The sequence below is a fragment of the Pseudorca crassidens genome, chromosome 10 (assembly GCF_039906515.1).
Source record: "Pseudorca crassidens isolate mPseCra1 chromosome 10, mPseCra1.hap1, whole genome shotgun sequence".
NCBI lineage: Eukaryota > Metazoa > Chordata > Mammalia > Artiodactyla > Delphinidae > Pseudorca > Pseudorca crassidens.
In genome coordinates, this window is record NC_090305.1 from 61,862,379 (window position 1) to 61,875,398 (window position 13,020).

The 13,020-nt window shown below is 39.1% G+C and overlaps 1 protein-coding gene across 4 annotated transcripts in view; it reads left to right on the top strand.

Annotated features, from left to right (window-relative positions):
* The window catches only part of ULK4 (unc-51 like kinase 4), a 518,420-nt gene that overhangs the window by 335,763 nt on the left and 169,637 nt on the right, over nucleotides 1-13,020 (top strand). For all 4 annotated transcript variants that reach the window (XM_067753978.1, XM_067753980.1, XM_067753979.1 and 1 more), the window contains one exon: nucleotides 10,616-10,782. In XM_067753978.1, the coding sequence (XP_067610079.1) occupies nucleotides 10,616-10,782 (167 nt within the window). The remainder of the gene's footprint in view (nucleotides 1-10,615; nucleotides 10,783-13,020) is intronic.

Consider the following 13,020-nt stretch of genomic DNA (forward strand, 5'->3'; position numbering starts at 1 on the left):
CTCCCCTTCGCCACCTCCTTAGATTTATGCCTTCACTTTAGTAAAATGCATCATGTGTTAGCTCATTCACAGAGCTTTGCCTATTTGAACAGTCTAATCCTCAAGTTCCATAGGGTGAGGTGAGGGGACCAACAGGCTGCCTTCTTTGCTCCCACAGAGGATGTGGACAACTGATGTGGTCAGCTTTATGCAAATGCCAGTCCACGCTCTCCTGCCTTCCAAGAAACTCTATTTCCTAACTCTCTCTATGGGGAAATTCTGGACAGCATGGAAGCAAATATGTCAAAACCTACATGGTATGTGGGAAAATGTAACAAGGAAGGTCTGGCAACTTGAAGTCTGACTTCAGGGCACAGGACCTAACAGATTTTACCAACAACAGTCATCAGTAACCTGGAAGTGACCCAATCGGTGAACTTTTCTCAGGCTTTGAACTGTGTCAACTAGGTACCCTTGACGCCCTTTTTCTGTTTGATTCTGGTCATTTGTTGATGTCTGTGGCATTATGTTATTATGGCTCTTTCTCTGTTATGTTGGCACCTTTGCCTCCATCTCCCCTGTAAATTCCTCCCCTGTCTGGGACCTACTCATCTTTCAGTCTTTAACTCTGGGCCTCTGTCTTGCCCGTCCTCGGGAACTTTTCCACTTTCTCCAGTCGTCTCCCACCTTTTTCCGATCTGACTGTTAGCTGGTTTCTAGGCCTTTATCTCCAGCAGCCTTTGGGCCTTGGCTTTTGGATGTTATCTCAAACCCAGTGTGTCTTGAAAACTAACGTACATTATAGTTCCTGGGAAACTCGCTTGCCCATTTCCTCCAGTGAGGGTCTAGTTCTCCTGTCTCTTACTGAGGCTTTTTGGCCACACCTCACTGTTGCCAGGAAGTCACAAATCACACTTGCTGAGGGATGTTTCTGCCCCCTCCTTGCTTCCCACCTCACCAGCACTTGTTCATGGCATAACTGCAGAGGTTTCCTCATTGACCTTCTGGTCTCAGTTCCCCACTGGTTGCTCCCAGAGGCTCCGTGGTATTGACAGAAATGGACCTTGGAGTTATATGCAGGTTCAGATCACTTTGTGACTCCTGCTTACTCTGTGACCTTGAACTGGTTACTTAAATCCCCCGAGTTTTCGTTTTCACATCTAGAAAGTGGAGATATTAGCATCTGTCCCCTGGAGCTGTTAGAGAATTCAGGTGAGATATCAAATGTAAAAAGCCAAGTAAAAGTCCAGTGCCAGGCACAAAGCAGGTGCTCAGTAAATGCTGCTCTCATCCCAGCAGAGACCACACTTCCTGCTTCACTTAACTTCCTCCGACCTCTCTCAGTCTATCCCAACTGATTTTCTTTTAAAATTTAGGTATGGTTTATATACGGTGAAAGGGACAAATGTTATATATACAGTTCAGTCATTTTTGAAAAATGCATACCTTCCTGTAACCAACACCTCGTTAAAGTATAGAACGTTTCTGTTACCCTAGAAAGTTCTGTTCTGCCCCTCCCTCAGAAGCGGCTACTATTCTGTTTCAATCAACATAGACGAGTTTTCTTTAAATGTATTCATACAGCTGAGTTTATATACCCTCTTTTTGTTCCCGGTGTCTTTCTTTCAGCCCTGTTTTTGAGATTCAGCCATGTTATTATGGGATTTAGTGGTTCATTCCTTTTTGTTGCTGAGTGGTACTCCATTGTATGAATATATCTCAGTTTGTTTATCTGTTCTCCTGTTGATGGACACCTGGGCTATTTCCGATTTGGGGCTATTTTGAACACAGGTCTAATGAGTCTTTCTGTGGACATACGTTTTCATTTTACTTGGATAAATCCCTAAGAGTGGAATTGCTAGGAAATGTAGTACATATGTATTTAAATTTATAAAAAAATGCCATCTGTTTCCCATCAGCAGTATATGGAAGTTCTGGTCATTCTACATCCTCACCAACATTTGGTGTTGTCAGTTTTTTCATTATAATTATTCCTGTTTGTGTGTGGTGGTACCTCCTTGTAAATTTGGAGTTTCCTGATGACTAATGATGTTGAACACTTTTCATGTGCTTACTGACATATCTTTTGTAAACTAAGTGTTCAAGTCTATTATCCATTTTAAACATTGGGTATTTTGGGTTTTTATTATTGAGTTTAGGAATCATTTACGTATTCTGGATATAAGTTCCCCTTTTTTTTTATCACCGGTGTCCCTGGAACTTTATAATGCCACCACTCTCTCTGATTGTCATTGTCATGACAGCGCAAGTGGCTAAATATGGCTACTTGTGATACACATGATATTTGGACTTCAGTTATTCCAATTATTGCTTACTTAAGGTCAGTTCAACATACATGAAAGAGAGTTTTAAAACCCACATCATCTGTCAGTTGACACCATCCATGTCGCATTTATTCCATTTATCCCATGATAGTTTGCTAAGAGAAACTGTCAGTTGCCAAGTGTCACTTCTGTGGCCAAAATCTGAATTATTTTTTAATTTTTATTTTATTTATTTATTTAGGAATGTTAAAATATTTATTCAGAGATTAGCCATATATTGGGGGTCGTTTCCTAAAACCCAAACATGAAAACCCCCAAAGGAAAATTCCATATAGACTATGATTGCAAATGACTAATGCAATATAATTTAAGTAAAACATGGAAAATACATTGCCTTTTTAATAAAGATCTAAATTGTGTTCCTTTTTGAAGGCTTTGTTTTGTTTTTGAATTTTATTTTATATTTTTTATACAGCAGGTTCTTATTAGTCATCCATTTTATACATATTAGTGTATACATGTCAATCCCAATCTCCCAATTCATCCCACCACCGCCCCCCACCACTTTCCCCCCTTGGTGTCCATACATTTGTTCTCTGCATCTGTATCTCAATTTCTGCCCTACAAACCAGTTCATCTGTACCATTTTCTAGGTTCCACATATATGCGTTAATATACGATATTTGTTTTTCTCTTTCTGACCTACTTCATCTGTATGACAGTCTCTAGATCCATCCACGTCTCTACAAATGAGCCAATTTTGTTCCTTTTTATGGCTGAGTAATATTCCATTGTATATATGTACCACATCTTCTTTATCCATTCATCTGTCGATGGGCATTTAGGTTGCTTCCGTGTCCTGGCTATTGTAAATAGTGCTGCAGTGAACATTGGGGTGCATGTGTCTTTTTGAATTATGGTTTTCTCAGGGTATATGCCCAGTAGTGGAATTGCTGGGTCATATGGTAATTCTATTTTTAGTTTTTTAAGGAACCTCCATACTGTTCTCCATAGTGGCTGTATCAATTTACATTCCAATCAACAGTGCAAGAGGGTTCCCCTTTCTCCACACCCTCTCCAGCATTTGTTGTTTGTAGATTTTCTGATGATGCCCATTGTAACTGGTATGAGGTGATACCACACTGTAGTTTTGATTTGCATTTCTCTAATGATTAGTGATGTTGAGCATCTTTTCATGTGTTTGTTGGCAATCTGTATATATTCTCTGGAGAAATGTCTACTTAGGTCTTCTGCCCATTTTTGGATTGGGTTGTTTGTTTTTTTAATATTGAGCTGCATGAGCTTTTTCTACATTTTGGAGATTAATCCTTTGTCCATTGATTCGTTTGCAAATATTTTATCCCATTCTGAGCGTTGTCTTTTCGTCTTGTTTGTAGTTTCCTTTGCTTTGCAAAAGCTTTGAAGTTTCAGTAGGTCCCATTTGTTAATTTTTGTTTTTATTTCCGTTACTCCAGGAGGTGGATCAAAAAAGATCTTGCTGTGATTTATGTCAAAGAGTGTTCTTCCTATGTTTTCCTCTAAGAGTTTTATAGTGTCTGGCCTTACATTTAGGTCTCTAATCCATTTTGAGTTTATTTTTGTATATGGTGTTAGGGAGTGTTTTAATTTCATTCTTTTACATGTAGCTGTCCAGTTTTCCCAGCACCACTTATTGAAGAGACTGTCTTTTCTCCATTGTATATCCTTGCCTCCTTTGTCATAGATTAGTTGACCATAGGCATGTGGGTTTATCTCTGGGCTTTCTATCCTTTTCCATTGATCTATATTTCTGGTTTTGTGCCACTACCATACTGTCTTGATTACTGTAGCTTTGTAGTGTGATCTGAAGTCAGGGAGTCTGATTCCTCCAGCTCCATTATTTTCCCTCAAGACTGCTTTGACTATTCGGGATCTTTTTTGTCTCCATACAAATTTTAAGATTTTTTGTTCTACTTCCGTAAAACATGCCATTGGTAATTTGATAGGGATTGCATTAAATCTGTAGATTGCTTTGGGTAGTATAGTCATTTTCACAGTATTGATTCTTTCCATCCAAGAACATGGTATATCTCTCCATCTCTTTGTATCATCTTTAATTTCTTTCCTCAGTGTCTTATAGTTTTCTGCATACAGATCTTCTGTCTCCCTAGGTAGGTTTATTCCTAGGTATTTTATTCTTTTCGTTGCAGTGGTAAATAGGAGTGTTTCCTTAATTTCTCTTTCAAATTTTTCATCATTGGTGTATAGGAATACAAAAGATTTCTGTGCATTAATTTTGTATCCTGCAACTTTACCACTTCATTGATTAGCTCTAGTAGTTTTCTGGTGGCATCTTTGGGGTTCTTTATGTATTATATCATGTCATTTGCAAACAGTGACAGTATTACTTCTTCTTTTCCAATTTGTATTCCTTTTATTTCTTTTTCTTCTCTGATTGCTTTGGCTAACACTTCCAAAACTATGTTGAATAATAGTGGTGAGAGTGGGCAGCCTTTTCTGTTCCTGATCTTAGAGGAAATGCTTTCAGTTTTTCACCACTGAGAATGATGTTTGCTGTGGGTTTGTCGTGTATGGCCTTTATTATGTTGAGGTAAGTTCCCTGTATGCCCACTTTCTGGAGAGTTTTTATCCTAAATGGGTGTTGAATTTTGTCAAAAGCTTTTTCTGCATGTATTGAGATGATCATATGGTTTTTCTTCTTCAGTTTGTTAATATGGTATATCACATTGATTTGCTTATGTTGAAGAATCCTTGTATCCCTGGGATACAAGGGATAAATCTCACTTGATCTCTTTCCTAGTATTTTGTTGAGGATTTTTGCATCCATAATCATGAGTGATATTGTTCTGTAATTTTCTTTTTTTGTAGTATCTTTGTCTGGTTTTGGTATCAGGGTGATGGTGGCTTCGTAGAATGAATTTGGGAGTGTTCCTTCCTCTGCAATTTTTTGTTAAGTCTTTGAGAAGAATAGGTGTTAGCTCTTCTCTAAATGTTTGTTAGGATTCACCTGTGAAGCCATCTGGTCCTGGACTTTTGTTTGTTGGAATACTTTTAATCACAGTTTCAATTTCATTACTTGTAATTGGTCTGTTCATATTTTCTGTGTCTTCCTGGTTCAGTCTTGGAAGGTTATTCCTTTCTAAGAATTTGTCCATTTCTTCCAGGTTGTCCATTTTATTGGCATAGAGTTGCTTGTAGTAGTCTCATAGGATGCTTTTGTATTTCTGTGGTGTCTGTTTTAACTTCTCCTTTTTCGTTTCTAATTTTATTGGTTTGAGTCCTCTCCCTCTTTTTCTTGATGAGTCTGGCTAATGGTTTATCAATTTTGTTTATCTTCTCAAAGAACCAGCTTTTAGTTTTACTGATCTTTGTTATTGTTTTCTTTGTTTCTATTTCATTTATTTCTGCTCTGATCTTTATGATTTCTTTCCTTCTGCTAACTTTGGATTTTGTTTGTTCTTCTTTCTCTAGTTCCTTTAGGTGTAAGGTTAGATTGTTTATTTGAGATTTTTCTTGTTTCTTTAAGTAGGCTTGTATAGCTATAAACTTCCCTCTTAGAACTGCTTTTGCTTCATCCCATAGGTTTTGGATCATCATGTTTTCATTGTCATTTGTCTCTAGGTAGTTTTTGATTTCCTCTTTGATTTCTTCAGTGATCTCTTGGTTATTTAGTAACGTATTGTTTAGCCTCCATATGTTTGTGTTTTTTATGTTTTTTTCCCTGTAATTGATTTCTAATCTCATAGTGTTGTGGTCAGAAAAGGTACTTGATATGATTTTAATTTTCTTAAATTTACCAAGGCTTGATTTGTGACCCAAGATGTGATCTGTCTTGGAGAATGTTCTGTGCGCACTTGAGAAGAAAGTGTAATCTGGTGTTTTTGGATGGAATGTCCCATAAATATCAACTAAATCTATCTGGTCTATTGTGTCATTTAAAGCTTGTGTTTCCTTAGTTATTTTCGCTTTGGATGGTCTGTCCGTGGGTGTAAGTGAGATGTTAAAAGTCCCCCCATTATTATTGTGTTACTGTCGATTTCCTCTTTTAGAGCTGTTAGCAGTTGCCTTATGTATTGAGGTGCTCCTATGTTGGGAGCATATATAATTGTTACATCTTCTTCTTGGATTGATCCCTTGATCATTATGTAGTGTCCTTCTCTGTCTCTTGCAATAGTCTTTATTTTAAAGTCTATTTTGTCTGATATGAGTATTGGTACTCCAGCTTTCTTTTGATTTCCATTTGCATTGAATATCTTTTTCCATCCCCTCACTTTCAGTCTGTGTGTGTCCCTCAGTCTGAAGTGGGTCTCTTGTAGACAGCATATATATGGGTCTTGTTTTTATATCTATTCAGTGAGTCTGTGTCTTTTGGTTGGAGCATTTAATCCATTGACGTTTAAGGTAATTATTGATATGTATGTTCCTATGACCATTTTCTTAATTGTTATGGGTTTGTTTTTGTAGGTCTTTTTCTTCTCTTGTGTTTCCCACTTAGAGAAGTTCCTTTAGCATTTGTTGTAGAGCTGGTTTGGTGGTGCTGAATTCTCTTAGCTTTTGCTTGTCTGTAAAGCTTTTGATTTCTCCATTGAATCTGAATGAGATCCTTGCTGAGTAGAGTAATCTTGGTTGTAGGTTCTTCCCTTTCATCACTTTAAATATGTCATGTCATTCCCTTCTGGCTTGTAGAGTTTCTGCTGAGAAATCAGCTGTTAACCTTATGCGAGTTCCCTTGTATGTTATTTGTCTTTTTTCCCTTGCTGCTTAGAGATGAGGTTCCATTTCTGGAGTGTGGAATTGGAAATATCTGCATGAACTCATTATTTTTTTTCTGTCTAGAAGATGTATACTTCTCATCTCTGTCCACTGAATCAGTGACCCAGTAGCAATGAGTGCTTCTAATGCTGAGACCATGGTCTCTAAATACCAGTCTCATTAAAAGAAACCGGGACTCCTTCGAGAGGTAGCTAATGCACAGTCTTAGGCAGGAATTCATAAGATGAGCTTGAGACATATTATCTTAGTAGAAGGTAGGTCACTTTCAAGGGGCTCTTAGTGGCCAAAGATGGAACAAGTTTAGCATAAAAATAATAGTGATTGAAATCAACTAAAATCCGTAAAATATGTTATTTAAAAATCTATTATATTCACATTGATGCTCCAAAGTGAACTGATCAGTAACCTTGGTAATTTCTAGCTTCCCCCACCCCCCTACCTCAGTCCCATTTGGACTTGCAAACACTCCAAAATCATTGTTGTGAAAGCTGGTGAATGATAACAAAGAAACATTTATCAAGCATGTACCTTGCCTTTCCTTTACAAACCATATTTTAGGATAGCAAAATAAATTGATAAATGAAGGTTCTTTATGGAAGAAAAGCAGATGAAAAAATATACAAGGAATGACAGAATTTGGAAATTCCGTATTGCCATGTCTAAAGAAATAATACAACTGGACATTGGTCATTAGTAGATAACGTTTGATGTGGAAGTTTATACTGGATGAGTTAGGCTAACAACCCGTGAACCCATGGGTCAATTTCAACATCATTAAGGGTAGACCAACCAGACCGTATATCCTTCCAGATATAATGCGACAGGATATACACAGTAGCCAGCTCCAAGTATTCTTGCCAAAATAATCAAACCTGAATTAAATTGAGTCTCTAGGTCTAATTACCAGTTTACAGGAAATGCAGGGATATAAGAACAACCCAACAAGAGTATCTGCAGGAAAAGTATTCTCATTTCTCCAACAAATAAATGGCCTGAAAAATTGCAGGTGGGGAAGAGGACTGTTAGAGGTTGAAGGAGACTTAAGATCTGTGGCCAAATGGAATGTGTGGACCTGCTTTGTATCTTGAGTCAAACAGATGAACTGTAAAAAAAAGACAGTTTTTTTGTGACAGTTGAGTTTTGAACGCAGATGATATATTGAGTATGTTAAGAAGAGGGTTAGTTATATTAGGTGGTAATGACGTTGTGGTTATGTTTTTTAAAAAAAGGTATTTGTGAGACTTACAGAAGCAGTTACAGGAGAAATACGATGATATCTAGAATTTGCTTTAAAATACTAAAAAAAAGGAGATGGGGATAATTAAACAATATTGGCAAACTATTGATAATTATGAAAGAGGGTGATAGGGATTCATTTTACTGAAATTTCTCATGACTTTCTTTGTTTTCATAATAAAACGTTTAAATAAGAAAAACTTGCATTTTCATCTGAAGTGAAAGTTCTGTCTATGAAGAGCAGTGACTATATGGCTGAGCTAGGCCATGTAACATCGTATTAATGGACTTCGCTGGCATTTTCACTGTTATGAAAAAATATTTAGGTCACACTTCATTTCTAATCTCATATGAGCACCTTCCCTGACAGCAGGTGACTTCCAAGTGTAATGTCAGAGCTTGGTGTTCGTTGCCTGTTTTTTCACAGGCTGGAAAGGCTTGCCAGCCCAGCGTGGATTCGATCGCATTCATTGTTTGTGCTCCTTGCTTGAAAACTGAATAAAGATCAGGAAGAGCACAGTTGTTCATCAGCTGTTTCGTCTGAATCAAGCAGCATGTAGATGGGTATCCAGGGGTCCACCTCCTCCTTCTGAAGGACCGCTGTTCACATAGCTGGGTCCCTTGCACCTCTGACCATCAGCATGATGTGTCACAAAGTAATCATGAACTCCCCAAAAGAGAACATCTCTCTTGCAGCATATGTTTACCACATACTACGTTTTAAAGCCCTTCTACCCTACCTGCAGCTCACAGACGCCAAGTGCCGATTCATAGAGTGCACTTGAGTGACGCATGCTAACTCAGAAGAGAACGCCTGTCGGTGTAATGCATGTGTCCTAATAATTGCTTTTCTTTACTATGTGTCATCGATGGTTTATGCTATGAAACCTTGTCACTTGATAGAGAAATTTTGCTAATAATTCATTCAACTTTCCCTTCAAGTGTGTTTATTTTCAGCTTTGCGGCTTATACCGGTTTTTGCCGCAAGGATTACAACTTTGAATGATGCTCTGTAATTTTGGTTTCTCTCTGCCTTTAGTGATAAAATTAATTGCTTTTGTAGTCTAATTACTTTGCACTTGTCTAGGAACACTAGATTGGTTTACTGAAAATGACCGTGTGCAGTGTCTGGGAAAGGTACCAAAGGTCGGATGGCTGTGCCTGGCAGAGTTTCCATCCGATTGTCCTGAGAACTAGCGACCAGTGGATTGCAGGGCCAATAAATAAGTGGATGGCAGGTCCAGCTTACAACACGTCCTCCTTCCTTACCATGTTTTATTCCCCATCTGCTCGTGTGAAATATTTATAGTCGAAGATTCACTTTTTTCTAGAACATTGAGATCTGTTGATACTGAAGGACGCCCTTACCGTTTCGGTTTATAACATTTCATGTTGTCTTTTCACCACGTTTACATCTGAATCATTTTGGGAATTCAAAATGTAATGCTGTGTTACAATAATAATAAAAATGCCAACTTAAATGTATTGGTCATAACAAACTACATCAAAGTGAAAGTTGAGGGCTTCCCTGGTGGCGCAGTGGTTGAGAGTCCGCCTGCCGATGCAGGGGACACGTGTTCGTGCCCCGGTCCGGGAGGATCCCACATGCCGCGGAGCGGCTGGGCCCGTGAGCCATGGCTGCTGAGCCTGCGCGTCTGGAGCCTGTGCTCCGCAACAGGAGAGGCCACAGCCGTGAGAGGCCCACGTACCACAAAAAAAAAAAAAAAAAAGTGCAAGTTGATGAAGGCCAGCCACAGTGTGAATATGAAGTTTGCAGACACAGACCTGGCAATTTCTCAATTTCACATTGCTTAAAATCATTATCGTACACTTTGGAATGCATGTGAAAAAAATCACTTCATTTCTTTAGCCTCTGGAGGTGACCCAATGACTTTTCCATCCTTGATAGCTCCCCAGTTCACTTGTGGTCTCTGAGCCACCCCATGAAGAACTGTACCTTTAAACAGAACCTGGGGACAGGATGTTTGCTTACAGCACTGTGCAGTGTCAGGGAGTCTTCCATCCCTGGAAGCCTGTCCATGTAGTATAGTGTTTCTCAGAGTGTAATTTGGGGAACCCTTCCATCAAAATCAGCGGGGGAGCTTTTTAACAAGTATATTCCTAGGCCTCATTCCAGGCTCCTGAGCAGACTCTCTGGGCGTGTGGCCTGGGAACCTGCATTTTAGAAACCTTTCCCAAGTGTACCTGGTACAAATACAGTTGAAGGACTGTTTAGAGTTTATGCAACGTAGACTATGTATGCCTGCTCTGCTGGGTTTACGTGACACGTTATTTTTATATTTTATGATGAATGTTTTACCCTTCTCCTATTTTACCCCCAGGACTGGTCCATCATGTCTGTAACCTGTTCACTGAAACTGCCACACTGTGCTTGGATGTGGACAATAAAAACAACAACGAGATGGCAGCCGCCCTGCTATTTTCCCTGCTGGATATTTTGCACAGCATGCTGACCTATACCTCCGGGGTCGTGCGACTGGCTCTGCAGGTAGAGGACCTCTTTCTCCACATCTTGAACAACCCCGTGCCACGTCCCACTTCCCTTTCCTTCTCTTTTCTCTAATCTTCCTTGAATGTGGCTTTATTTTTGGAAAAGAACATATGATTCCATAGGGAGGGAATACCATATTTATTAGCCATCTTTGGGTGACCAGTGTCAAGGACAGGTAATTTGAACACAAAGTCTGAAAGGAAAGCAGGAGAGGCCCAAGCAAAGAATGGGTGAGTACTCATTAGGGAACTGCTGGCGACCCAGAGATCATCTGGACTGTGAGGTTGGCCAAGCAGTGTGTAGTCTTTCCTGTCCAGAGATGGCACTCCAGCCCACCCCCAGCAGGATGGATTAGCTAGCGAGCAGCAGCGGATTGAGGTTTTAGGTGCGCATACACACGCACACATAATGTGTTTGTATGTGCATAGATACACACACATACATATACATGCATATGCAACACATAAACCCTCACACTTGCTTTCCGTTATGACTGATAATGTGGAATTGCAAGATGGTTTTTTGGTTTTTTGTTTTTTAATATCTTTATTGGAGTATAATTGCTTTACAATGGTTTCTGCTCTATCACAAAGTGAATCGTCTATACGTATACGTATATCTCCATATCCCCTCCCTCTTGCGTCTCCCTCCCACCCTCCCTATCCCACCCCTCTAGGTGGGCAAAAAGCACCGAGCTGATCTCCCTGTGCTATGTGGCTGCTTCCCACGAGCTATCTATTTTATTTATTTTACATTTGGTAGTGTATATATGTCCATGACACTCTCTCACTTTGTCCCAGCTTACCCTTCCCTCTCCCTGTGTCCTCAAGTCTGTTCTCTACGTCTGCATCTTTATTCCTGTCCTGCCCCTAGGTTCTTCAGAACCTTTTTTTTTTTTTTAAGATTCCATATATATGTGTTAGCATACAGTATTTGTTTTTCTCTTTCTGACTTACTTCACTCTGTGTGACAGTCTCTATCTCCATCCACCTCACTACAACTAACTCAATTTCGTTTCTTTTTATGGCTGTAATATTCCATTGTATACATGTGCCACATCTTCTTTATCCATTCATCTGCTGATGGACACTGAGGTTACTTCCATGTCCTGGCTATTGTAAATAGAGCTGCAATGAACATTGTGGTACATGACTCCTTTTGGAATTATGGTTTTCTCAGGGTATATGCCCAGTAGTGGGATTGCTGGGTCGTATGATAGTTCTATTTGTAGTTTTTTAAGGAATCTCCATACTGTTCTCCATAGTGGCTGCATCAATTGACATTCCCACCAGCAGTGCAAGAGGGTTCCCTTTTCTCCACACCCTCTCCAGCATTTATTGTTTGTAGATTTTTTGATGATGGCCATTCTGACCAGTGTGAGGTGATACCCCACTGTAGTTTTGATTTGCTTTTCTCTAATGATAGTGATGTTGAGCATCCTTTCATGTGTTTGTTGGCAATCTGTATATCTTGTTTGGAGAAATGTCTGTTTAGGTCTTCTGCCCATTTTGGTATTGGGTTGTTTGTTTTTTTGATATTGAGCTGCATGAGCTGCTTGTATATTTGGGAGATTAATCCTTTGTCAGTTGCTTCATTTGCAAATATTTTCTTCCATTCTGAGGGTTGTCTTTTCATCTTGTTTATGGTTTCCTTTGCTGTGCAAAAGCTTTTACATTTCATTAGGTCCCTTTGTTTATTTCTGTTTTTATTTCCATTTCTCTAGGAGGTGGGTTAAAAAGGATCTTGCTGTGATTTATGTCATAGTTTTCCTCTAAGAGTTTTATAGAGTCTCGCCTTACATTTAGGTCTTTAATCCATTTTGAGTTTATTTTTGTGTATGGTGTTAGGAAGTGTTCTAATTTCATCCTTTTACATGTAGCTGTCCAGTTTTCCCAGCACCACTTATTGAAGAGACTGTCTTTTCTCCATTGTATATTCTTGCCTCCTTTATCAAAGATAAGGTGACCATATGTACGTGGGTTTATCTCTGGGCTTTCTCTCCTGTTCCATTGGTCTATATTTCTGTTTTTGTGCCACTACCATACTGTCTTGATTACTGTAGCTTTGAGCTAGAGGAATCAGGCCCCCTGCAAGATGGTTTTTGAGGGCTAGAGATGTATTGGATTGGCCAAAACGTTCCTTCAGTTTTTAAGTAAAAAGACACATTTTTCATTTGCACCAAGAACTTCATTGAACAACATGTTCACCCTTTTTTGTTTCACTGCCTCTGCCATT